The 26,130-nt window shown below is 48.4% G+C and overlaps 1 protein-coding gene and 1 long non-coding RNA gene across 4 annotated transcripts in view; one reads left to right on the forward strand and one right to left on the reverse strand.

The window, feature by feature from the left end:
• LOC103647676 (DNA mismatch repair protein MSH4) overlaps nt 1-25,184 on the forward strand; it is a 51,780-nt gene extending 26,596 nt beyond the window's left edge. For 2 of the 3 annotated variants that reach the window (XM_008672188.4, XM_008672190.2), the window contains exons 16-25: nt 11,843-11,986; nt 12,349-12,416; nt 12,522-12,580; nt 12,674-12,830; nt 16,145-16,197; nt 16,279-16,377; nt 23,091-23,205; nt 23,291-23,413; nt 24,420-24,599; nt 24,686-25,184. In XM_008672188.4, the coding sequence (XP_008670410.1) occupies nt 11,843-11,986; nt 12,349-12,416; nt 12,522-12,580; nt 12,674-12,830; nt 16,145-16,197; nt 16,279-16,377; nt 23,091-23,205; nt 23,291-23,413; nt 24,420-24,587 (986 nt within the window). In that variant the 3' untranslated portion in view covers nt 24,588-24,599; nt 24,686-25,184. The remainder of the gene's footprint in view (nt 1-11,842; nt 11,987-12,348; nt 12,417-12,521; nt 12,581-12,673; nt 12,831-16,144; nt 16,198-16,278; nt 16,378-23,090; nt 23,206-23,290; nt 23,414-24,419; nt 24,600-24,685) is intronic. The other variant, XM_008672189.4, reaches the window with a different exon arrangement.
• On the reverse strand, nt 23,446-24,406 carry LOC103647675 (uncharacterized). The gene is made up of 2 exons (XR_562955.2): nt 23,947-24,406; nt 23,446-23,854 (listed from the first exon to the last, which is right to left on the reverse strand). It is a non-coding gene; the product is annotated as an uncharacterized lncRNA (long non-coding RNA).
• Nucleotides 25,185-26,130: the final 946 nt, after the last annotated feature.

Raw genomic sequence — 26,130 nt, forward strand, 5'->3', positions numbered from 1 at the left:
CCCTAGTCATCCTTGTGGCCTGGACTCTTTGGAAGCATAGGAAAGAGTCTTAATCCTAGTGTCCCTTTAGTCTGCCAAGAAGTTGGTAAGGAGACCAAGCTTTGTTGTCTTGCTGGTAACACGGCACTCAAGGAGCTGCTTGGTGGGGCGCGTAGGCTGCACACCTAAGTTTGTCATGTAGGGTCATTTGTTTGTCATTGCGTGTGGCACACTTGTTCTCTAGAGTGTTGGTGTGGTGAGGGGCAGTCCACATGCCTCCCCTTATGTGATGTATTGTTATCTTTCTTAATTTTTTTTCTCGAAAACGCAGGAGAGCTGCATTTCATTAAAATAAGAAGGTGAAACCCCAAAATGGGGCGGTACAAAAGTGGGGTGGCATTTTACGGCGGCCAACGCCTTACATAGACAAACCTATCCATAAGACCGGGAAACAACTCAGCCCCAGCCCTAGGGGCACCAGCAAGGCGCCAGTTAGTGGCATCTTTCTTAATGAAATGACACGCAACTCTCCTGCGTTGTTCGAGAAAAAAAATTGAGTAAGAGAACAACCCGACCTAGAAACTTAGCTACCCAGGGTAATGGAGTTAAGAAGAGCCCCTTAGCTCCTGCCATACCCTAGAGCTGTGATTTTTCCCCGGTGATAGATAAGATTGTAAAATAAGCTCGAAGTAGCACCATTAAACACATTTATTTCAGTTTTTTACAAAATCTAGGCACCCAATAGGATGAGCGAGTTTAGGCCGTATTCCATATATTGCTATTGCATAGAGGCAGAGAGATCCTATATTTGTTCTCATCCTCCAAGTAAACAACAACACTTAACCATTACTGAAGAGTGCATGCATTATTTTGAATTTGTGTTTCTGTTCCCATGCTTCCGATTTAGGAGCGATACCTGTTGGATAGAATAGAATCCCCTAATCCTAAATCATGGTAGGCATATGTATATATATTGATAGAGTATGGCTAGGCCAATGCCCAATTACATATATATATCGATACAATAATCCAATATTCCCGCAGTCGCAACTCTAGCCTGTACAATGTTGAGACTAGATCGAAACTCCGAGAACACCATGGATGGCGGCCCCTTGGTGAAGATGTCGACAAACTGCGAAGTTGTCGAGAGGTGTAGGACGCGGACATCGCCGACTGCAGCACACTCGCATACGAAGTGAAGGTCGATCTCCACGTGCTTCGTGCGCCAGTGTTGCACAAGATTGGTGGAGAGGTAGAGCGCGCTGACCTTGTCGTAGTAGATGAGTGTGACGCGCGTGAGGGGGCTGTGGAGCTCTTGAGTAGCTAACGGAGCTAGGACGCCTTAGCCACGCCGTTGGCCACAACATAATACCCAGCCTCATCGCTAGAGCGGGAGATGAGGTTGGCGCTCATGAACACAACATAACCAGAGATGGACCAACGCGTGTCGGGGCAGTCGGTCCAATCAGCGTCGGTGGAGACGACCAACTCAGAAGTCAAGAGCGTCACAGAGGTAGTGAACAATCCGCTTGGTAGTGGTGAGGTGGGGCTCCCACGGGTGCATCTGAAGGCACGCCTGCTGGACTGCGTAAGCAATGTTGGGCCGGATGAAGGTGAGGTACTGTAGAGCACCAACAGGGCTTTGTAGGTTGTCGCATCGCTGACCGAGGCATCGTCGTCATTGTATACCTTTGTCTGAGTGTCAATTGTCATGGAGCAAGGCTTGCTGTCAGACATGCCAGCCTGCTCCAGAATGCCGATGGCATACTAACGCTGGTGAAGGAAGAGGCCATTGGTGTGACGCTCCACAATGACCCCAAGAAAGTGGTGGAGAGGGCCCAAATGCTTCATCGTGATCTCGCGCTGCAGGGCTGAAAGAGAAATGTGCCCTTGGGCCATTTCTAAGTATTTTGGTGATTTAGTGTCCAACACAAGTACCTAAGTGTAAAATGGTGGACAAAGTACAAATCAAGTATAAAGGTATGTTTCTCAGACTTAGTACATTGTTTTAGAGACTAATGTATTGTGTCTAAGTACTGGAAACAGGAGAAATCGAATTGGAAGAGAGATGGCTTTGTTCAGCCAAAGTCAGCTCTGTCTGGGTGCACCGGACTGTCCGGTGCCCCAGGCTGGCTCAGGCGAACTTGCTGCTCTCGGGAAGAAATTAACGGCGTACGGCTATAATTCACCGGACTGTCCGGTGTGCACCGGACTGTCCGGTGAGCCAACGGTCGGCCGGGCCAACGGTCGGCCGTGCGACCCGCGCGAGACACGTGGCCGAGGCAACGGTCGGAAGGATGCACCGGACTGTCCGGTGCGCCAATGGCTCCAAGGCGCCAACGGTCGGCTTCACCAAATAAGGAAAGAGATCCGCACCGGACAGTGTCCGGTGGTGCACCGGACTGTCCGGTGCGCCAGTCGGCAGAAGGCAAGATTTGCCTTTCTGGATTGCTCTCAACGGCTCCTAGCTGCCTTGGGGCTATAAAAGGGACCCCTAGGCGCATGGAGGAGACATCCAAGCATTCTTTGAGCATAGTTGATCACTCACACTTCGTTCTTGCGCACTTGTTCAACATTCTTAGTGATTTGAGCTCTGTTCTAGTGAGGAACTTGTGATAGTCTCTTGAGCTCAAGTCTGAGTCTTGTGTGTGCGTATTTGCTGTGATCTTTGTGTCTTGTGTGAGTTGCTCATCCTCCCTTACTCCGTGTTTCTTTGTGAATTTCAAGTGTAAGGGCGAGAGGCTCCAAAGTGTGGAGATTCCTCGCAAACGGGATATAGTAAAGCAAGCAAAACACCGTGGTATTCAAGTGGGTCTTTGGACCGCTTGAGAGGGGTTGATTGCAACCCTCGTCCGTTGGGACGCCACAACGTGGAGTAGGCAAGCGTTGGTCTTGGCCGAACCACGGGATAAACCACTGTGCCTTCTCTGTGATTGATCTCTTGTGGTTACTGTGTTTTGTTGAGACTCCTCTCTAGTCACTTGGCATTATTGTGCTAACGTCTAATCAAGTTTTTGTGGATTAAGTTTCAAGTTTCACAGGATCACCTAGTCACCCCCCTCTAGGTGCTCTCAATTGGTATCAGAGCCGTTCTCTTCACAAAGGGACTAATCGCCCGAAGAGATGGATCCTAAGGGGAAGGGAATTGTGATCAACGATAAGGAGAAGGAGTCCTTCGTCAACGAGCCGAAGGATGACAAGCCTACCGACTCGGGCTCGGGCCACAAACGCAAAGATGGGAAGAAGAAGAAGAAGACAAGACGCATCAAGGAGATCATCTACTACGATGACAGCGATGAGTCCACTTCTTCCCAAAAGGACAACGACGACAACGACTACGACAAAAGAAAGACGGTTAATTCGAACTTTTCTTTCGATTACTCTCGTATTCCGCATAGCTCAAATGCACATTTGTTTTCCATCCCTCTTGGCAAACCTCCACATTTTGATGGGGAGGACTACAGATTTTGGAGTCACAAAATGCGTAGTCACCTGTTCTCTCTCCATCCAAGTATATGAGAGATTGTTGAGAATGGAATGAAATTTGATAGCTCGGATAGTCTTATATTTATTAATGAACAGATTCATAAAAATGCACAAGCTACTACTGTGTTGTTAGCCTCTTTGTGTAGGGACGAGTACCATAAGGTGAGCGGCTTGGACAATGCTAAGCAGATTTGGACACCCTCAAGATCTCTCATGAGGGGAACGACGTCACCTTGCTCACCAAGATGGAGTTGGTAGAGGGCGAGCTCGGGAGATTTGCAATGATAAGGGGCGAGGAGCCAACCCATACATACAACCGGCTCAAGACCCTCATCAACAAAATAAGGAGCTACGGAAGCACGCGATGGACGGACCACGACGTCGTTCGCCTAATGCTAAGGTCCTTTACTGTACTTGATCCACATCTGGTGAACAATATTCGTGAAAATCCTAGGTACACCAAGATGTCGCCCGAAGAAGTTCTTGGGAAGTTCATGAGCGGGCGAATGATGATCAAGGAGGCGAGATACGTGGACGACGCATTGAATGGTCCAATCAATGAGCCTCAATCCTTTGCTCTTAAAGCAACAAGAAGCAAGGAGGCGCTACCTAGCAAGGTGGCACAAGTTGAGGCGGCAGGGCTAAATGATGAAGAGATGACTCTCATCATCAAGCGCTTCAAGACGGCGCTAAAGGTCACAAGGGACAGCCAAGCAAGACCAAGACAAAGGGGAAGCGCTCATGCTTCAAGTGTGGTAAGATTGGTCATTTTATCGCTAACTGTCCCGATAATGTTAGTGATCAGGAACAAGGGAACAAGAGGGAGAAGAAGAAGACATACAAAAAGGCTACGGGCGAGGCACACCTTGGCAAGGAGTGAGACTCGGATTGTTCGTCATCCGACTCCGACAATGAAGGACTCGTCGCCACCGCCTTCAACAAGTCATCCCTTTTCCCCAACGAGCGTCACACATGCCTCATGGCAAAGGAGAAGAAGGTATGTACTCGAAACAATGCCACTTATGATTCTTCTAGTGATGATGAGTCCAGTGATGAAGAAATAGACTACTCTAGTTTGTTCAAGGGATTGGATAAAACTAAAATAGATAAGATTAACGAATTGATTGATGCCTTGAATGAAAAGGATAGACTTTTAGAGAAACAAGAGGACCTTTTATATGAAGAGCATGACAAATTTGTAGAGGCACAAAAATATCATGCTTTAGAAGTTAAAAGAAATGAAATGCTTTCTTGTGAACTATCTTCTTGGCATGAGACAATTTTTAGCTTAAGGAGCATAAATGATGATTTGAATGCTAAACTAAAAATAGCTAGTAAATCTAACTCTTGTGTAGAACATGTTATGATTTGCAATAAGTGTAAAGATTTTAACATTGATGCCTGTAGCGAACACCTAGTTTCAATTTCCAAATTGAATGATGAATTGGCTAGTCTTAATGCCCAACTTAAGACTAGCAAGAATGAATTTGACAAACTAAAATTTGCAAGGGATGCCTATACGATTGGTAGACACCATTCAATTAAGGATGGACTTGGCTTCAAGAGGGAAGCCAAGGACTTAACAAGTCATAAGGCTCCCATCTCCGCCAAGGAGAAAGGGAAGGCCCCTATGGCTAGTAGTGCTAAAAAGAACCATGCTTTTATGTACCATGATAGAAGACAGTCTTATAGGAGTTGTAATGCTTATGATGCTTTTGACTCTCATGCCATGTTTGCTTCTAGTTCTACCTATATGCACAATAGAGATATGTCTAGGAGATATGTTGTTCATATGCCTAGGAGAAATGTTGTTAATGTTCCTAGTAAAGTTGATGAACCTTCTACAATATATCATGCTTGCAATGCTTCATTTGCCATTTGTAGAAAGAATAAGAAGGTGATCGCTAGGAAGTTAGGGGCAAGATGCAAGGGGGATAAAACTTGCATTTGGGTCCCTAAGACAATTGTGACTAACCTTGTAGGATCCAACAAGAGTTGGGTACCTAAGACCCAAACCTAAATTTGCCTTGCAGGTTTATGCATCCGGGGGTTCAAGCTGGATTATCGACAGCGGATGCACAAACCATATGACGGGGGAGAAGAAGATGTTCACCTCCTACGTCAAAAACAAGGATTCCCAAGATTCAATAATATTCGGTGATGAGAATCAAGGCAAGGTAAAAGGGTTAGGTAAAATTGCTATTTCATCCGAGCACTCTATATCTAATGTGTTTTTAGTTGAGTCTCTTGGATATAATTTGTTATCCGTTAGTCAATTATGCAAAATGGGATATAATTGTCTATTCACAAATGTAGATGTGTCTGTCTTTAGAAGAAGTGATGGTTCATTAGCTTTTAAGGGTGTATTAGACGACAAACTTTATTTAGTTGATTTTGCAAAAGAGGAGGCCGATTTCTAAGTATTTTGGTGATTTAGTGTCCAACACAAGTACCTAAGTGTAAAATGGTGGACAAAGTACAAATCAAGTATAAAGGTATGTTTCTCAGACTTAGTACATTGTTTTAGAGACTAATGTATTGTGTCTAAGTACTGGAAACCGGAGAAATCGAATTGGAAGAGAGATGACTTTGTTCAGCCAAAGTCAGCTCTGTCTGGGTGCACCGGACTGTCCGGTGCCCCAGGCTGGCTCAGGCGAACTTGCTGCTCTCGGGAAGAAATTAACGGCGTACGGCTATAATTCACCGGACTGTCCGGTGTGCACCGGACTGTCCGGTGAGCCAACGGTCGGCCGGGCGACCCGCGCGAGACACGTGGCCGAGGCAACGGTCGGAAGGATGCACCGGACAGTGTCCGGTGCGCCAACGGCTCCAAGGCGCCAACTGTCGGCTTCGCCAAATAAGGAAAGAGATCCGCACCGGACAGTGTCCGGTGGTGCACCGAACTGTCCGGTGCGCCAGTCGGCAGAAGGCAAGATTTGCCTTCCTGGATTGCTCTCAACGGCTCCTAGCTGCCTTGGGGCTATAAAAGGGACCCCTAGGCGCATGGAGGAGACATCCAAGCATTCTTTGAGCATAGTTGATCACTCACACTTCGTTCTTGCGCACTTGTTCAACATTCTTAGTGATTTGAGCTCTGTTCTAGTGAGGAACTTGTGATAGTCTCTTGAGCTCAAGTCTGAGTCTTGTGTGTGCATATTTGCTGTGATCTTTGTGTCTTGTGTGAGTTGCTCATCCTCCCTTACTCCGTGTTTCTTTGTGAATTTCAAGTGTAAGGGCGAGAGGCTCCAAAGTGTGGAGATTCCTCGCAAACGGGATATAGTAAAGCAAGCAAAACACCGTGGTATTCAAGTGGGTCTTTGGACCGCTTGAGAGGGGTTGATTGCAACCCTCGTCCGTTGGGACGCCACAACGTGGAGTAAGCAAGCGTTGGTCTTGGCCGAACCACGGGATAAACCACTGTGCCTTCTCTGTGATTGATCTCTTGTGGTTACTGTGTTTTGTTGAGACTCCTCTCTAGTCACTTGGCATTATTGTGCTAACGTCTAATCAAGTTTTTGTGGATTAAGTTTCAAGTTTCACAGGATCACCTATTCACCCCCCTCTAGGTGCTCTCAAGGGCGTTGATCGTGCGCTGAGGGAGTACAACGCTGGAGGTCATGAGAACGATGTCGTCGATGTATAGGAGGTAGATGGTGTCGTCGTCGTGCCGAAGGATGAACAGGGACATGCCTAACTTGGCCCTGATGAAGCCGAGGGAGACCATGTAGGTGGCGAAGCGACTATATCTGGCCTGCGGTGCCTGCTTGAGGCCATACAAAGAGCGGTCAAGCTTACATGCCATACTCGGGCGAGTGGAGTCGACGAAGCCGGTGGGCTGGCTGCAGTACACTGTCTCGGTCAGAGTGCCGTGATGGAAGCCATTCTTGATGTCCAGCTAGTGGACCCGCCCGATCCCTAGAGAGGGCGAGGGAGAGGACGGTCCAAATGGTGGCGGTCTTGACGACAGGACTGAAGGTATCGTCGTAGTCCACTCCGGGGTGCTGAGTGAAGCCCTGAAGGACCCAACAGGCTTTGTAGCGATCCAAAGTACCAACAGCCTTGAGTTTATGATGGAAGATCTACTTGTCGGTGACCATGGTTCTAGAGGGACACGACACCAATTCCCAGTTGTGGTTGGCCACTAGAGCTGCATACTCCTCCATAGCATGGTGTCAGTGTGGATCGACGAGCATGGTATGGACCGAGGAGGGGACAAGTGAGGGAGTCGGAGCAATGGCGACCATGAGCACCAACCGATCAACTGGTCGAAGAACATCGACCGAGTGGTGAGTGACCATCTGGTGGATGTGGCGTGGGTCGCGGTGGATGGGGATCGGGTGGTGTGCCTCATCACGGGAGCGGGTTGGAGCATGGGGCGAGTCGTCGTCGGAGGGGAAGATGGATCGGGTCGCACACGCTGCTGGTAAACACGGGCGAGATCAAAGAAGCGAGCCAAAGGTGGTCGGAGAGGCAGGGCCGCGTGGCGGACGCGACAGGGCCGCATGCGGCACGGACAGAGGTAACGGGGCAGCGCGTGGCACAGGCGTAGGCGACGGGGCTGCGCGTGGTGCGGAAGAGGGCAAGGGAAGAGGATGTACGTCGACGATTTCAGTATCAAGGAGGGAATCGAGGTCGGGACGTGGGGAGGAGCCAGCAAGGGGAAAAACATCGTCATTGAAGACAACATGGCGAAAGATGATGATGTGGTGGGTGAGAAGATCAAGGCAACGATACCCCTTATGATCAGAGGAGTACCTAAGGAAAAGATAGCAAATGGATCAAGGTGCAAGTTTGTGGTGAGCGTTGGTGGAGGTGTTGGGATAGCAAGCGCACCCAAAGATGCGAAGGTGCTCGTAGGTGGGGGTGGTGCAGAAGAGGACGAAGAACTGAGTATGATGACTGATCGCCTTGTAGGGAAGACGGTTGATGAGTTAGATGGCAGTGTTCAGCACCTCAACCCAGTAGCGGGAGGGAAGAGAAACCTGGAAGAGGAGGCAACGAAACATATTCGTGGTGGTGCAAATCATGCACTCGGTCCGACCATTCTGAGGGGAGGTGTGAGAACACTACGGGTCTGTTTGGTTCGCTGCCTAACTTACCACACTTTGCCTAACTTTTCTGCATAAGGTTAGTTCTTCAATTCGAATGACTAACCTTAGGCAAAGTGTGGCACAGTTAGTCACGAACCAAACATGCCCTACATCCGCAGCTGCACGCCGTGGGAGAGAAAGAAGATACGAGATGTGGAGTTATCAATCTCCCGCCCAGAATCACACTGAACACTCCGGATGATGCGACCAAACTGAGTCGACGCCCATGCAACGAAGTGAGATAGTCTGGTGAAGGTGTCAGACTTACGACACAGGAAAAGGTCTATAGGTAGTGAGAGAAGTCATCCAGGATGAGCAGATAGTACTTGTAACCGGAGATGCTAGGGATTGGGGATGTCCAAAGGTCACAGTGGACGAGATCGAAGGGACGAGTAGTGCGAGACATGTAAGAAGGGAAGGGTATGCGAGTGTGATGGCCAAGCTAACAAGCATGGTAAAGTGAGGCATTAGTGCCGCGGGGCAGGTGATGTCCGAGGTGCCCGAGAGTCTATAGAGGACGTCGTGACTAGGGTGGCCAAGACGATGATGCCTAGTGGAGGTGGAAGCGATAGTAGTGAGGGCATAGGGTGCAGGAACATGGGATAAGGGAGATGGAGTAGGAAAGCGAATAAGATATAAGGGGTCGGAGCTGTCGCATCAGGTGACCACAACTTGAGTGCTAAGCTCCTGTATGGTGAGCTCCTATGATACAAACTCCATAGAACATTGGTTGTCAGCGGTGAAGTGACGAATCGAGAGAAGATTCTATATGATGATGGGGGCAACAAGGCTGTTGAGGTACGAAGGACCAGGAAGAACTGTGTCACCTACTATGGTGACAGCCAGAGTCTACCCATTACCGATAATTATGGAAGAAGGGAAAGTGGGGTTGTGGCGATGGGGTAAAGAAACAATACTTGGGTCAGGAGTGGTGTGGTGCATGGTGCCGGAGTCAGTAGTAAGAGTAGGCTGCGGTGACACGGGGTACGAAGAGAGAGCCAGGGGAGGCACCCTCACAGAGCTAGGATGGGCGTTGGGGCCACTAGTGGCGAGGAGGCTAACAACGAGCATGGGCGGTGGTGACGACATGGCCTCTATCTTCATGGAGACAATCTCCGCACCGTGGAACACAAACGACACAGAGCATGGTTACGCTTGTGTGGGTGGACAGGGGCTAGAGGGTGGGAAAGCCCGACACAGTCACAGAGAACCGGATTCATGTCCCTATCGAAGGTCACAAACGTGCCCAGAGAAGCTGACCGTTGTGAAGGGAAACACACGGTAGGGAGGCACGTGGACCACGACATGGCGAAGGACGAGCGTCAAGGAAGTAGGCGCGAAGAGTGCTGACTCCGTGGTGAGCTCGACACCGACGGAGCGAGAGAGGATGCGTGTGTTGTGTTAAATAGGGATGACACGGATGAGGCCCTGAACAGGGAGGACATGAAATTGGGAGCAGAGGAAACAGTGGTGGGCGGATCGCCGTGCAGGAGAGCAAGGTACTTGCTACGATTGGGAATGGGGGGGGGGCACAGAGAAAGAGAGGAAGAGTAGGGGCTGCCCCGGGTGGAGGAGAGCGGCAGGGGAGGAGACATCTCCGCTGGCACATCATAGTAATCAAAATATATTCCGCAACAATGTTTCCACAATTTTGGGTTAGATCCATCAAAAACAAGGAAGTTCGTAAAGGGGTAGGTTAGCTTCTGAACCTTGGGACCAATTCATAGAAGCCATATGACTTGTCGGACCTTGACTGAACAACCACTGGGTGTGGGGATTAGGCGTGATCATACCTCCCACCGAAATCCGACCTGCATCCCCTTCACCTTGGGGTGGTCGATACGGATCGAACGTGCGGTCTAGCAGGGAGCCCATCAGCGTACCGCCCAACACCGGTGCCGATGGAATCATTGAGGACGTATTGGCTCCCGTCATGGCCGCGATCGTGGGAACCAGAGACAGAACTGCAGTTGCCTTCTGGTCCACCTTCTCCACTTGGCTGCGGATGTCAGCAGTGCTTCAACCATCTCGATCACCCGCTTCTCGATGCCCGATCGCCACTTTTGGAAATCGCCCCGATCGGTCACCAATCCTTGCAACGTGACCTCCATCTTCTCCATCGTGGACCGGATCGCCTCCATACACCGAAAATTCTCCTTGTTTGCTTCTTCCTGGCGATCAAATGCGCTAATGAGTCCTCCATACGCGGTGGCGCCATCGCTCCCACATTCGCCTGGAACTTCGTATGATACTCGTGGGTAGGATCTAGGTTGGCTCCGGATACCAATTGTTAGAGTACACTCTCACAAACCCTCACAAGACACATAGATAGTGGTTCAAAGTTCTTTTTCCCTTCCAAGTTCACAGCCAACCAAAGGCCAATTACAAAACGGGCAGTTGTTCCCCTTTTATAGGTACAAGATACTGATAAAAACAACCCAAGCAAATGACAAGTGGACCCTATTACAGCTAGTTGGCACCAAAGTATTTCTTGTTCAGCTCAACCTCGTGTCTACTTCTCCTTGGCTTCACCACTTCTTCAGATTAAGATGGCAGCTCCTGCTTGCCTTGCTTCGCCACTGTAGCGTGTCTGACACTGGAACTAGGATCTTCAGTACTACCTCCTGAGTTCCTGACAGTGCGGACCTTTAATGGGGGGGGGGAGCGCAGGTGAGGGGAGCGGTGCCACGACCGTCGCGACCGGCTGGGAGGAGCGCCGTCGTGCATTGGGGAGGGGACCCTTGGGGAAGGACGCACGCTGGTGGCTGCCATCCAGGTGGCGGGTTCCATGGATGAGATATATATAGAGAGAGAGGAGAGGGGGGAAGTGGTGCTGCTGCCGTCCATGGCGGCAGGCAGCCAGGAACAGGGAGATGGTGGGCGGCGGCTAGGAGGAGAGGGAGAGGAAAAAGAAAAACTGGCTTGATACCATATTGGACAGAATAGAATCCCCTAACCCTAAATATTATGGGCTGCACCAAAGCCCGATTACACAGATACAGATATAATAATCCAACAATACCTTTAGTCAGCAATTTGGTAATAAGATTACGTAAACCATACGTAAGTTTCAGCATTGCAGCCATGACAATAAACAGCTGGATAGACAAAATTGAATGCACTGTTGCTGTTTGTAATTATCTTATAAAAATTTCCATGCAAATCAAATTACACTTTGTACCATTTTTTAAAAAGAAACTTGTGGGCTCTGGAGCATTGAGTTTCATGCAATGCTACGTTTTGACTACGATGTTTAAGCTGCCTGAGTTACTCGTTTATCATTTCAGGGCTTATTGACAAAATCAGAGGAGACATTGCTATCCTTACATTGCTCGCCGAAGTATTATGTCTTTTGGACATGATTGTAAATTCTTTTGCGCATACAATATCTACAAAGCCTGTTGATCGCTACACAAGACCAGAGTTCACAGGTGTGCAATTTAGCTCCTGTCATGTATTTCTCTTAGACCATCCATTTTGTTAATATATATTTGTTCAAGCCAACCGATGTGCATGGGCGAATGAAATGCTCTATACATGCATGTGTGCTGTAATTGCACACTTTGAATTGAACATTTGTTGAAAAAAGTTCCTATTGCCTGGACTTTATGATAGGCATAAAAAGGAGAATCTCAACAAAACATCCTCAGTTAAACTCTGGACAATATTTGAAATGAGCACTCCCAAGATTATGGACAAACTTAGTGGAAGGATCTACTGCAAGTGTGAATTATTTCATTTTAGTGTTATAGGTACCATCTCTAGTTCATGAATTTTGGTTCTTTGTAAGCAGATGATGGTCCAATGGCAATCAATGCTGGACGACACCCTATTCTTGAGACCTTGCATACTAATTTTGTTGTAAGTTGCTTTTTTGTTGATGTCCTCCATGTATACTTCGTAATCACTTCCATTGTTAATTATGTGGATTGTATCCATGGCCTAAGTATTGTTTCTGCCATACAGCCTAACAATATATTTCTCTCTGAAGCATCTAATATGGTTCTTGTCATGGGGCCAAATATGTGAGTGGTATAATATTGGACCTTAGTTGATGCTGCAGGCTACTTATTTATCTGTGTAAGTTCATCTCATTTCTGTATTGTTTGCTGTTGCAGGAGCGGGAAAAGCACATATCTCCAACAGATATGTTTAATTGTCATTCTTGCACAAATTGGCTGTTATGTTCCAGCTCAGTTTGCATCCTTAAGAGTTCTTGATCGTATATTTACACGGATTGGTAACGGGGACAATGTTGAGAACAACTCGAGTACGGTATGTGTTTAAATATGTAATTGCCAAATGAGGATAGCCTGGATCTATTCTACATGATATCAAGATTCCTCGGACGGTAGGGAAAGACTGCCCCCGGGTATCGTATTAAGAAGCTCAATCGGAGCCTCGATCGAGAAGGGTCACGAAAACTGCCTCTCCCCTGTGTAGCATGAGGGTCCGCCCCCTATAGGCTAGATATTTACTCATGCTTTGAGCCCTCCCAGCTCCTACACAAGGATTCACCCCCATAGGTCAGTCCATCTCGTGTGCACACAACCAGTGAAACGAGTGACCTTTTCTTAACCTCAACCTAAAATTTGCTCCCACTGGAATTTGAACTCAGGTCCTGAGGAGTGCTACTCAGACCACCTAACCAACTCAGCTAGAGACCCTTTCGCACTTGATATCAAGATATCAATGTTGTTTATTGTGCCTTGTTGTACAAACTGTTCATGGAGTTACAAAGGTATTCTGGAAATACATGAATGGAGAATGGTAGTATCCTTATATCTAACATACCACAACTATCACAAAAAGTTTAACTTCTATGATATTTAGATTGCCGCGGAAAGCGGTGTCCAGGTGGAGAATCCGGACCTGGCGGTTGCCGAGGAACTTGGCCTCGATAGCAACCCAGGCCTGGCGAGCGGTCCCGCCCTCCTCGCGGACGTCGTCATGCATCTCGACCGTGAGGGTGCCAAGGATCTAGGTCAGGACAACGCTGTCCATCCGGGACCAGGCGTGCGTCGACACCACCGCGTGAGGACGTGGTCGTCGAGACCAGAGCTCGAATACTGGGAAATCTCGTCGCCTGAGCATGGAGACTGACGATGATCGACGTGTCGGGGGCATCATCATCGACGGCGTGCACAAAGTAGGAGACATCGCCCTGGGCACCAGCGAGCGGACGAGCTAGCGCTTGAGGGCATCGACGACTGCTCGTTCCTGCTCAGGTGTGGGCGGCAGCCTGCGCGCTAATGGGTAGCGGCGAGGGCGACAGTGATGTCGGGAGCACGAGGATGCTGAGTAGTGGTGAGAACCGACGGGTGGTTGTAGACGGGAGGCGGAATGTCGAACCCCCGCGCGACCCTAGGCAGGGCGGGAGTGTCATGACCCGCACTCAGGTATGGGAAGTGCGGAGCTAGGAGTTCGGCGCGACGCGCTGCGGCGTCGTAGGTCGTGGGTGTGGTGGCCCGCAGTGCAGCCACGTAGAGGGCAGCGAGGAACGCGGGAGGAGCCGCGTACGCGTCGCTATTGGAGGTGAGCGTGCCAGGAGGGATGCCAAGAGCACCGGTGATGAAGTCGACGCGGTTGGGGTCGCCGGAGAGGACGCCAGAGATGGGGTGGTGACCTGCGGCGACGACGCTCGTTGGCCACAGGGAACGCGACCGCTGCAGGGGTGCGGTCACCGATGGGGGCGCGCTGGCAGCGGAGTCGGGGTTCCGGCGTTGGCGAGGACGATGCCGTGCAGCCCCCATGGGCGCGCATGGGGAGGAGGATCTTGGCCGGCCATGGCGGCGGCGCGCAGACAAGGAGCAGGGCCGACGGGGGGGGGGGGGGGGAGCAGCACGGCTTGCCCAGGGGCGACGCGGCGGGCTGACAGGAGGGGATGAGAGGGCGGCGGCGGGGGGCAGCGTCGGTGAGTTACTGTAGCCGCATGTTACAGTGGCGGCTGGGAGTGGGGAGGAGTCTAAACCTTGCTAGATAATACCATATTTGAATGAAAACCCTAACCCTAAATGGGTTGAGTGATATATTAATAACAGTGATGTTGGGACTAAGGCCATTACACAATACATAGTAACTCTAACACTTGCCACTGCCACCTCCGGCGTCAGCCGCGCGGAGGGAATCACAACGGCTAGGGGAAGTGCCGCCACCGACAGAAGGTGGTGCGCTTGCGCCGTGGAGGCACGCGGCTGCGACCCTTGTTTTAAAGGCGTCGCCTAGGTAAGAATCAGCAAGAGGGCATAGGACAAAGGGGAAGGGAAAGGGGCAGCGCCGTTTCGGGGTGGCAGCGCCGAATCAGGAGCGGCAGAGGCTGAATCGGAGGCCAAATCCAGGGCAGCGAAATCCGAATCGTTGGCGGCAACGTCCAAATCGTCAGCGGCGGCGGCGAATCTGAGGCGGCGACGGCGAATCTGAGGCGGCGGTGGCTCAATCGGGGGCAGCAGCCGCTGAATGGTGGGGGAGAGAGGCAACCTAGGGTTGCCAGAGGAAGGACTATATGGGCTGGCTGGTGGGCTGGGCCTCCTACCCCTTCCTTCTCCTTTTTTTCTTTTTCTTTTTTTCTTTTTCTTCCTCCTCCATGGGGCTGTTTTGCTGATTCTCAGGTTGATAAGGCGTCGCCTTGCTCGCCTTAGGCGTCGCCTAGGTGTCTAAGCGGTGGTCCAGCGCCTTATCTCGCCTTACCGCCTTAAGAACCATGGCTGCGACAGAGGGTGTCTATATTAATAGGTAGAATAGTATATGGGCTATGCCTAAGCCCATTACAGCTGTGACACACACTAACTGTCTAACAATGTTTGTACGGAATTTAGACTGAGGTATGGTTTAAGTTTGTTCTTGTTTACCAATTGCAGTTTGCTTCTTTATGGCACCTGATTTATAGGACTATTTGAAGAAGCAATTTACACGTACTGTTTCTTTCATAGGCCAGACTATTCATCGATAGGCACTAGGCAGTAGTCTGTTTGCGGATTATTAGTAGAGTAGTCTGCAACAGTTGATCCTTGTCAAATTGATATGAGGTTGGCAAAGTGTGATTTATTTATATCTTCTCATAACTAGCGAGTACACAGATTTCCTATGTACTCTAGTTCACTTTGGCTCTATCCTAAATTTCTCTAATTTATACCATGTTTATATGAAAAATGCACTGACAAATACAACCTCAAATTAGTTTCATTAAATTCTACATGAACTATGTTTTGAATTGATAATGCATTTATTTGAGCTTGTAGAACCTAACATATTTTTTTTCTAAAAATTTGGTCAAAGTTAGAAAAGTTGACTTAGGACAAAACCAAAGTGAACTTTAATGTGAATGAAGTACATAGCAGCTTCCATTTTCTACTGAGTTCAGCTATTGTTTGTCACGCATGTAGCGAGAGCTGTCTCATTAAGTTACTATGTCGCAGATTTGAAGCACCCTCTCCGCATTTGCGGGGGAAGGTTTAACTCGATTATCCCTTTCCCAGACCCCATTCATGTTGGAGCATCTGGCTTTGAGTCTGCCATTTTTTAATTGGTTGTCAGTTATCACACATGATATTATTCTTGTTGTATCTAATTACTTTAATGTGTCTTTACAGTTTATGACAGAAATGAAAGAAACTGCTTTCATCATGCAAAATGTTTCTTCAAGGTATTTCTACCTCGTTGCTGAAGACTAAAATTTGATGTCTTGAATTACTCTTGTTTTCTTCTGATGGCCTTGAACTTGTAGGAGTTTGGTTGTTGTGGATGAACTTGGAAGAGCAACATCTTCCTCAGATGGGTTGGCAATCGCATGGAGTTGCTGTGAATACCTTCTTTCTGTGAAAGCGTAAGAACTAGTAACCTTTTATTATGGGCCTATTTGGATCCTAGGAGCTAAAGCAAAAGTTACGTAAGTTTAGTCACTTTATGAGCTAAAGATCTAAACTCGAGAAGAGCTGAAAATGACTAAAATGGTGAAAAGGTATCTTTTAGTCACCTTTAGCTCCTAAGAAGCTAAAATTTAGTCAGTTTGATTCAAGGTTTTAAAGTCGACTAGTCGACTCTAGTCGCCTGAGCACCGATAATGACTAATCGCGATTATTCGTTGATTTGCTCGATTAGTCGAGCCTTCGATTCCTAGTCATCCTATAGTCGTCTGTGTGTGTGTGTGTGCGCGCGCGCGTGCGTGTGCGTGTGTGTCTTCCCTAGGGACATTTGTCCATCAATATCTGCTTCGGGAACCTGCAAGCCCACCATTCCGTCTTCGAAAGGCTCCTTGGATACAGGTGTTGCTTCAACACGCAGAGAAGAGAGCGCATCTCGCTCAGGATCTGATGTCTCCCCTCCCGAGGCCTTTGATGGTACGGGATGCGTAGCCCAAGGCGCAAGTGTGGCAGACTCGCGTCCTGACTGTAGCTACGGGCCCAAGCGAATATGAACCGGTCTCCGCTGAATCTGGGAGCCGCTCGAGCGTCGAGACCGGGGATCCTGGTCCTCACCGTTGTCGTCATCACTAGGTCGCCTGCTGAACGCTGGAGGTGGGGGCGGTAGAGGCTCCATGGTCGTATCATGTAGGTGCGCCGGGGTAGCGCTCACACTGATCTTGAAAGTGAGGCATCTCTTCTCAATTGTGTGCAAACCTGGCTCGATGATGTGGAGGTCCATAACACGGTGTAGTCTTCCAGGATCAAAACACCAAGCACTGACATGAAAGGATGAGAAATCTTTCTCTTGCAAAGTGTCGGGGTGCACTTCCGAAATCCAGCATTAGTCTCTCAAGATGTTTTCTGCCATAGAACGAAACCAAGCGTGCTCTGGAATCCCTCTAATCTCAACCTCCACCATACCAGACATGATCGTTGAAGATGCATGAGTAAACCTCGACCAGCGCTTGAACATCAGACTAAAATGAGGCCCCTGTATGCCTTGCCATCATTGAGCACCCTTGAAGCAGTTGCTTCATTAGGTAGAATCAAGAGGAAATCCTCTGGCAGGACTTGATGAATCCACATGGCTTCAATATTGACATCAAAATTATGAGCAACTTCTAACACCTCAACGCCAAGCACCTCCGGCCTAGTCCCATCAACTGTTATGAACAGGGCACGATGGAGAGTTAGCTCTTCACGCGCCATCTTGGTGGTGAATTCCAAAACACAAGAAGGCTTTGTCTTCTCGATCATCTCCATCTGTCCTACAGACCTATGCGTAGGCATCTGGACCTTCCGGGAGGCTTCAACATCATCAGATGAAACCGACACCAAGCATCATCGATCCATTGCCCCGTTTGGAACGTCTTGTTTTCTTCTTGTTGTGTAGGCATCTTTGAGAGTCGCCTATAGCAACCATCCTTGCGGTGTCTTCCTTCATCGCGGGTTCCAAAGGAGTGTTGATCCTCCTCCACACCAGCCTTCTTCTATGGGAGTCTGCAGCAGAGTCAGGCGGGGATATCTGCTGCACTGCCAAACGTTGCCACACCGAAACTCTCTTGCTCTAGTTACTCAGTCGTTGCCACACAGACTTCTTCCTCGCTGCTTCTGGGAGGGATGGACATCCGGCGGCCTGGTGTCCAAGCTTGTAGCACTTGAAGCATCAATTAGGCCGGCGGCAGGTCACAGCAAGGTGTGTGGAGGAAAATCAATTATAACATTTTCCCCAGAGGTCCACAGGGACCATCGACAGGGAAGGTGATCACCGCGAGACTTACTTTTGTGTTGCACCACTTGCCAGCCGTCTTCGTCCAGTCGCTAGGGCACCGGCCGACTCTGCACCTTAGGTCATGAGCCGACCACCGTCTTCTCCTCACTGGTTTGTTTCTCACTCGTCGCTGGGGTAGAAGCTACACGATGCGTGGGGGTAGCAAGCAAGGCTTCTTTATAGGAATGGGGCGCCAGACATGAATCCCTAGAAGAAGCAGGGCTAGGGTCACTCCACCGCTGGGACTTCAGACGGCCACCCTGGTGGTCAGGGCAACGTCTAGTCGGGGCACATAGAGCGAGTTCACTGGAGTGGTCGCCGAGTCCGGGGGGAGTCCGGCGAGAGGTGGTGGTGTAGGGTGGTGGTGGGAGGGCGAGGGAGAGGGGACGGGGTTGGGAGGTGGAGAGGTCGTCCCTCGGTATGTTGCCTTTTCATTGTTTGCATCGTAACAATTGATGAACATGTTATATGTATGTGTGGTGTCTATGGCCTATGAGTTAAAGTAATGATTGATGAATTGTGTTTATGTGTTAAATTGGTCTATGCGAATATAACTGTGCGTTAACTTGATGAACATGCATATGAATTGTGAATTGATGAGTTGTGTTAATTTGGTGTTACATTGATGTGGAATGCGAAACTGAGTATAATTACAATTTTCTATTGTTAAATTAGTTTGAAATTAACTAGAAATTGATTATTATTTACATATTTTTTTCGTGCTTTGGCTCGCGAGCTAAATGAGCCAGCTCGAGCTCGTAAACGAGCTGAGCCGAGCTGACTTTGTAGCTCGTTATCTTACCGAGCCAAGCCAGCTCGAACTCGGACGAACTGGCTCGATATCCAGCCCTAACTGCAACCTCTTATTGAAAGTCGCCTAGAGGGGGGTGAATAGGCGGAATCTGAAATTTACAACTTTAAACACACACTACAAGCCGGGGTTAGCGTTAGAACTAAAATCAAGTCCGGGAGAGAGGGGAAAACAAATCAAACGAGAATCAAGCGAATGAACACGGTGATTTGTTTTACCGAGGTTCGGTTCCAAAGAACCTAGTCCCCGTTGACGAGGTCACAAAGACCGAGTCTATTTCAACCCTTTCCCTCTCTCAAACGGTCACTTAGACCGAGTGAGCCTTCTTCCTTAATCACACGGGTCACTAAGACCCCGCAAGGACCACCACACACTTGGTGTCTCTTGCCTCGCTTACAAAGCACTTGAGAGTAAGAATGGGAAAAGAAAGGCAATCCAAGCGACAAGAACTCAAATGAACACAAAAATCTCTCTCTCACAAGCCACTAGGTGTTAGGAATGAATTTGGGACTTGGAGGGGATTTGATCTTTTGTATTGTGTCTTGGAGTGAATTATAGAGCTCTTGTATTGAATGTGATCTTCAGAAAACTTGGATGCTTGGAGTTGTGGTGATTGGGGTGTATTTATAGCCCCCAACCACCAAGGTGGCTTGTTGGGGAGGCTGCTGGCGATGGGCGCACCGGACAGTCCGGTGCACCACCGGACAGACACTGTGCACTGTCTGGTGCCTCGCCACGTCACCCAACCGTTAGGGTTCGGAGCGAAGTCGACTGTTGGAGCTTTGTCTTCTTGCGGCACCGGACAGTCCGGTGCCCTCTGACTTTCTGCTCTGACTTCTGTCGTAACACTGTTCACCCGTCAGAGTCGACCGTTGGCGCGAGTTAGCCGTTGCTCCGCTGGCACACCGGACAATCCGGTGAATTATAGCGGAGGGCGTCGTTGAATTCCCGAGAGTGACTGCTTTGGATTTGTACGGGCATGGTGCACCGGACACTGTCCGATGGCACACCGGACAGTTCGATGCGCCAGTCCACAGCACACTCAGGTCCTTTGCTCTATTTCAATTTAGTCTCTAACTTGAATCTTTTATTGGTTTGTGTTGAACCTTATGCACCTGTAATATATGAGTTCTAGAGCAAACTAGTTAGTCCATATGTTTGTGTTGGACATTCAACCACCAAAATTAATTGTAGGAAAAGGTTAACCCTATTTCTCTTTCACTTATTGATAAGCTGGTGGACCTCTTACCAGCTTGGAAAGCTGATCTGATGACTTGTGCTGGCAGGGCTACCCAAGTGCAATTTGTGCTCACTGCTACTATTATCTATCATATGATGGCACTAGATTTGCCTAGGTGGGCTATTAAGGCCATTGATAAAATCTGTTGCGGTTTTCTTTGGAGAGGACGTAAAGAGGCTAATGGTGGGCATTGTATGGTGGCCTAGGGCAAGGTAACGCGTCCCAAAGAATTGAGGGCCTTGGTATCTCTGATATTCAATGTTCAAATTGGGCCTTGCGGTTTAGATGGATATGGCTTCAAAAAACCGACACATCCAAGCCTTGGGCTAATTTGCCTATCCAGTCAAACCGATTTTTTGAGTGCTTACTCTAAGTTGCATTGGCTTCCGAGGTGGGGGATGGGCGATCCACTCTTTTTTGGCAAGATAGATGGCTCTTGGGTCAGAGAATGGAAGACTTGGCCCCTCCTGTATTCAGTTTGGTTCCTAACAGATTGATGAAAAGAATGATAGTGGTTGATGCTCTCTATTGTTCATCTTGGATTGGCGATTTGAGAGGCATGGTGACATGGGAGGTCGTTTCTTTTTTTTCGAAAGCGCAGGAGAACTTCACATCATTTAATTAGGGAAGAAAAAAGGTCCAAAATGGACCAAGGTACAAAGCCCTAAGCAGGCTTAATCAAAACAAAAAACTCACACATGCTACCCACTCCCTAGACCCTGTGAAGGTTACGCGTGAGCTCCAAACCAAAACTCTGAAGATGTTTGGCTCCAGTCGTAATCCAACATCCAATCTCATCGAGAAAGACTCATCTGATAGAGCTTAGCGAAGGGGTCTCCCCATTAAAGACAGCTTTGTTGCGGTGGATCCATAAACACCAGGCCCCCAAAATGATGATGCTGTTCATGCCCTTTCTCTTGCTTTTATGAATCTTCTTACTTGTTTTTCGCCACCAATCAGCAAAGGAGGTCTCATCTCCTGACGGAGAGAGATTACCTAGATCCAACACGAACAGAATGGAATGCCAGAACTGTCTTGCAAAGACACAGGTACACAAAATATGTTGTATGATTTCCTGTGATTGATCGTAGAAGAGGCAAGACACTGGGTGGTCCAGACCTCTCTTCTCCAATCTATCAGAAGTCCAACATTTATTCTGAATGGCCAGCCACAAGAAATACTTGCACTTTGGGGGAGCCCAAAATTTCCAAAGCCTCTTCCAAGGTTCAAAAAAATAGCTCCCATAAAAAAAGCCTTGTAACAGGACCTAGAAGAAAATTGACCAGAGGAAGTATGCAGCCAGGTATGAATATCCGCCTCCTGTGTTAACACAATATTGCTTACAGCATCCCAAATCAGCAAAAATTGTCGGATCCCCGTCCAAGAAAGAGGTGTCAAGATGTCACTGATCCATTGTTGTCCTCCAAGAGCCTGGGCCACTGTTCTAGTGGAGACAATATGTTTATCAACCTTGGAAACAACATCAGGAGCAAAATCATTGATGCAGCCGCCATCAATCCATCTATCAGTCCAAAATAAAGTCCTGTTTCCGTTGCCAACCATAGTAATAACCGAAGCATGAAAGAACTTCCTGACCTGCAACGGCACAGGCAGCTTTAGCCCATGCCAGGGCTTGTTTGAATCTGTTTTCTCCAGCCACAGCTATTTAGCTTGCAGTGCCCAGCTCTGATAATACAGATTTAGGACCCCAAGCCCACCAAATATAAGCGGCCTTGTAACGACATCCCAAGAGACTAGAGTAGACAGTTCGTTTCTGATTTCCTCATTCTTACAGAAGCTATCTCTAATGTTACTCTTCAGCCTGGGGTCCTAGATAAGCACCTTTGGAGGTTCTCTAGCAATGGTATATATTCAGCCAAATCTGCTTATGAGTGGATGTTTTGTGGCTCTACCTCCATGGCTGCCTTCGAAAGAATCTGGAGGACCTGGGCGCCACCTAAGTGCCATTTCTCCCTCTGGTTGGTTATGCATAACAAGTGTTGGACGGCTGACCGTCTTGCTAAGAGAGGTCTTCCCCACCCTGCTAGTTGCCCTCTTTGTGATCAAGAAGGGGATGATATTCATCTCATTCTTATTATTTCATTGAAAGTGTTCATGTCATTAAAGCAGCCACCAGGTCTGTTTCTATCTTCCGCAGACCTATAGAAATTGAAGTCCCCAATTAGAAGCCAATCGTCCTCAGCATCAGTACTGAGATTAAATAGCCAGTCAACGAAGTGTTCCCGATCTTCCCCCTGACAAGGACCATACACCGTGGTAAACTTCCAGGACTCTGCGTTATGCTTCGAGGTGTACTTGGTAGTTATTGAGAGATTGTTTATTTCCACAGTTGGGTGATGTATTAATAGACTGAGTAGTTGGGCCTGGCCCATTATACAGGGGTGAGAAGGGTAAATACACAGGGTAGACCTCAAACCCTAAATGGGTACTCTAACACTCTAACACTTTCCAACCTCTAGGCTGCTTACAGTTATTGATAATCTAGCATATCAAGAGTGTATTTGTATTCGTGACCAGCTCTGCACTGTTGGGTTTCAAATTGTGGTTGTCAATTAAACTAGTTATACTAGTATTGCCATGGTTAGATATCAGAATTAGCTATACATCAAGTCATAGGCACTAATCATGTTTGATGCCTACCTATTATCACAATTCATTTTCTGCAATAGACTCAATTGTTTGTAAACAGGTTTCATTAAAAATATAGAAAGGTAATTCAGTAATTGTACTTATTTTGTGGTGGAAAGTGATATGTTATTGCTCAATAACATTGTGTTTTTGACCCATGTAGATACACTGTTTTTGCCACGCACATGGAACGCTTGTCAGAACTTTCAACAATGTATCCAAATGTGAAGATCCTCCATTTTGAGGTTGACTTGAGAAATGACCGCTTGGATTTCAAGGTCAGTAGTACCTGTCACACTAGCGATTTCAGGAATTTGTTTCATCATGTCTGTTACACTAACATTATACCAACTCCCACTTCAGTTCTGCCTAAAGGATGGCATCCGACGGGTACCACACTATGGGCTTCTGCTGGCCAGAGTAGCTGGTATCCCTACTTCGGTGATCGACACTTCAACAAGTATCACTTCACAGATCACAGAGCAGGTAATCTGACACCTATATGATATGTAGAGATGTACCCAACTGCTGATCATTTGCAACCGAGATATCTTCATCTTTCTATGGCTCCCGATCACAGTTTTATATTCACTATAAAGGCGAGTTTGGAAGGGGAGGGAAAACAGGGAGGGAAAACCTCCTATAAATAACTAATGGCTTGTTTGGAAGCAAGGGGATTGAGGGGGCTAAGAGCAACTCCAAGAGCTTACCAAAAATTTGTTTCTAAAAACATCATATTGGGGGCTGCTGGAAAAAAAACTTCTAAAAAAACTAAACCTACATCATAATGCTAATAACTAGTCCCTAAAACAAGAAGATGGTGTCCTGGCCATGAACGGGGCGTGAGATGGTGTGGCCGCTGGTCTGCGACTGTGCTGGGAGGCGAACAGTTGATGGAGGCCGTCTAGCTCCTGCTTCGAGAAGGCCCTGCGAGGAAGCGTGTTAGTGGTGAGAGCAGAGCACCAGACAAGGCTTGTGTTTAGCAGCGATGGAGGTGGCCACTGTTAGTGGGGTGGTACTCTATGCCACGACGAAGCGGGAGCTTGGGGCAGACGCCAGCGAAGCCTGCGAGTTGCTCATCACCACCAGTGGAGGTGGGGTCCCGGCTTGTCGTCGGCCAATCTGCTGCGCCTCGTTCCTGCCGCTCATCGACTATGTTGTCTGGGGGTGGGAGATGAGGTGCCTCTCACGGCAAAGGACTGGTAACCGTCAACTGGCGCCGCCTCCACCTGTCAACTCTGTTGCCTCTCGCGGAGCAAGGACGGATTGGGGAAGACCTTCGCTCGCGCATATTTGAGTTGAGGGAGAGTGGAGCTAGGATGCGGGACGCTGATAATTTGGGGGAAGGGGGGACTGTTGGACGGAGAAAATTTTGCTTTTCCACCCAAAACGCGTTTTCAGATTGGTTTTAGTGTTCTTTTGGAAATGCTCTAAAACCCCCCATTCTATTCATTCAAACGACACTCTTTGGGATTGGTATTTCCCTTTGCAGGAAATGACAAGGATGAATGCCAATTGCGAGGAGTACTGGTCGCTTCAGATGACGTACCAGGTTGTGCAGCGGCTTATCTGCCTGAAGTACTCGAACCATGGCGACGACTACATCCGTGAAGCACTGCAGAATCTCAAGGAGAGCTATTCTGCGGGCCGGCTAACATAAGAGGTCTCATCAGTATGAGCTCTGGCCCTTAATAAATGTTAAATAAGAGTTTTTCGATTGCATGGTGTTCGTTCGCGACATGTTTTGTTGTTTTGCAGGTGTATGCCGCTGGAGGATCCATAAGCCAATGTATATATTCCTCCGTCAATGTGATACTATCTTAGGTCCTCAAACGCACATCTATCGTTATCGCACATGCCATGTAACATCTTATCCCCTATTCATATAGATGATCACGAAGCAAGACAGCATGTGAATGTTTAGAACAAGTGATTATTATGACCTCAGCCACATAGCTTTTACGAAAAGATTTACTGGAATATATGGAACACCAAAGTAGGAGATTAGAGTGGTCGATACATACAAACTGTAGGTTTGAACAGCAAATGTTGGCATTGTTTTCTGCCAATACATTAATCGATACAGTAGCATGAGAGGAGGAGGAGCACAGAAGGCGGCCTAGACCACACAAGAGAGCGGGAGGTAGTGTGGAGCCGAGCAGGACAAGAATTCATGAGGGACAAAAAAAAAATGTATGGCAAAATCATTCATTGTCATAAAAAACTTGTGTTTTATATAATTTCAGTTTCATGTCAATGTATCAATAAAATAAGCAAATATACCGTTAAGTTTTTGTTGACCGAGACAATTCCAACCAATCAACTATTTATATAATCTAGATATTTATCTCAATCTATCAATAATCAATCCAATTATCCAAGTGTCAAATGCAAACTCTACTGCTATTGTGTCGTCTGGAAGAAGCTGCATGCCTTCCCATCGTGCCGGAAAGACTGAAGGGGCATGCTCCTGCTGACTGGAAAGGCAGGGCGTGCTTGGGAGCAGACAGCAGGAACCGGCTTGGGGCGGGGACGCCGCCATGCCAGGAGCCCAGGAAGGGAGCGGACAGCAAGGACGGGCTTGGGGCGGGGACGCCGCCATGCCAGGAGCCCAGGAAGGGAGCGGACAGCAAGGACGGGCCGCCGCCATGCCAGGAGCCCAGGAAGGGAGCGGACAGCAAGGACGGGCTTGGGGCGGGGACGCCGCCATGCCAGGAGCCCAGGAAGGGAGCGGACAGCAAGGACGGGCTTGGGGCGGCGTGCGCGTTCTCCACGTCGGCGTCGGGAAGTAGCGGACTTACCGAGCCGGCATACGAGAGTAGCAAGCCAGAGTGTCGGCGTTAGGAAATGCGGCAAGCTGAAAAGGGCGTCGGGCACTTGGACGTGAGGGAGAGCTGGAACTGGCTGAGGCCTACGGAGACCCATCAAAAGTTGGTTTGGGCCCGTTTGGTTGTTCTAAGGTTAGCCATTCAATTAATTTTAGACATAAAAGTTAGAAAAAGTATGGTAAATTAGGCACCAAATCAAATAAACCCTTTAATCTTGTATATATATAATAGTAAATATATATTATATATATAACTAGTTCTAAAAATGTAGGAGGGCCATGATCCACTTTGCCCTCATGTGGGTCCACCCCTGGAGCCGAGCGACGCGGTTTTGGGCGAGTCCCCTCGAAAGTCCGGACCAGATCCAAGTGGTTT

This window comes from Zea mays, chromosome 2 (assembly GCF_902167145.1).
Source record: "Zea mays cultivar B73 chromosome 2, Zm-B73-REFERENCE-NAM-5.0, whole genome shotgun sequence".
NCBI classification, from domain to species: domain Eukaryota; kingdom Viridiplantae; phylum Streptophyta; class Magnoliopsida; order Poales; family Poaceae; genus Zea; species Zea mays.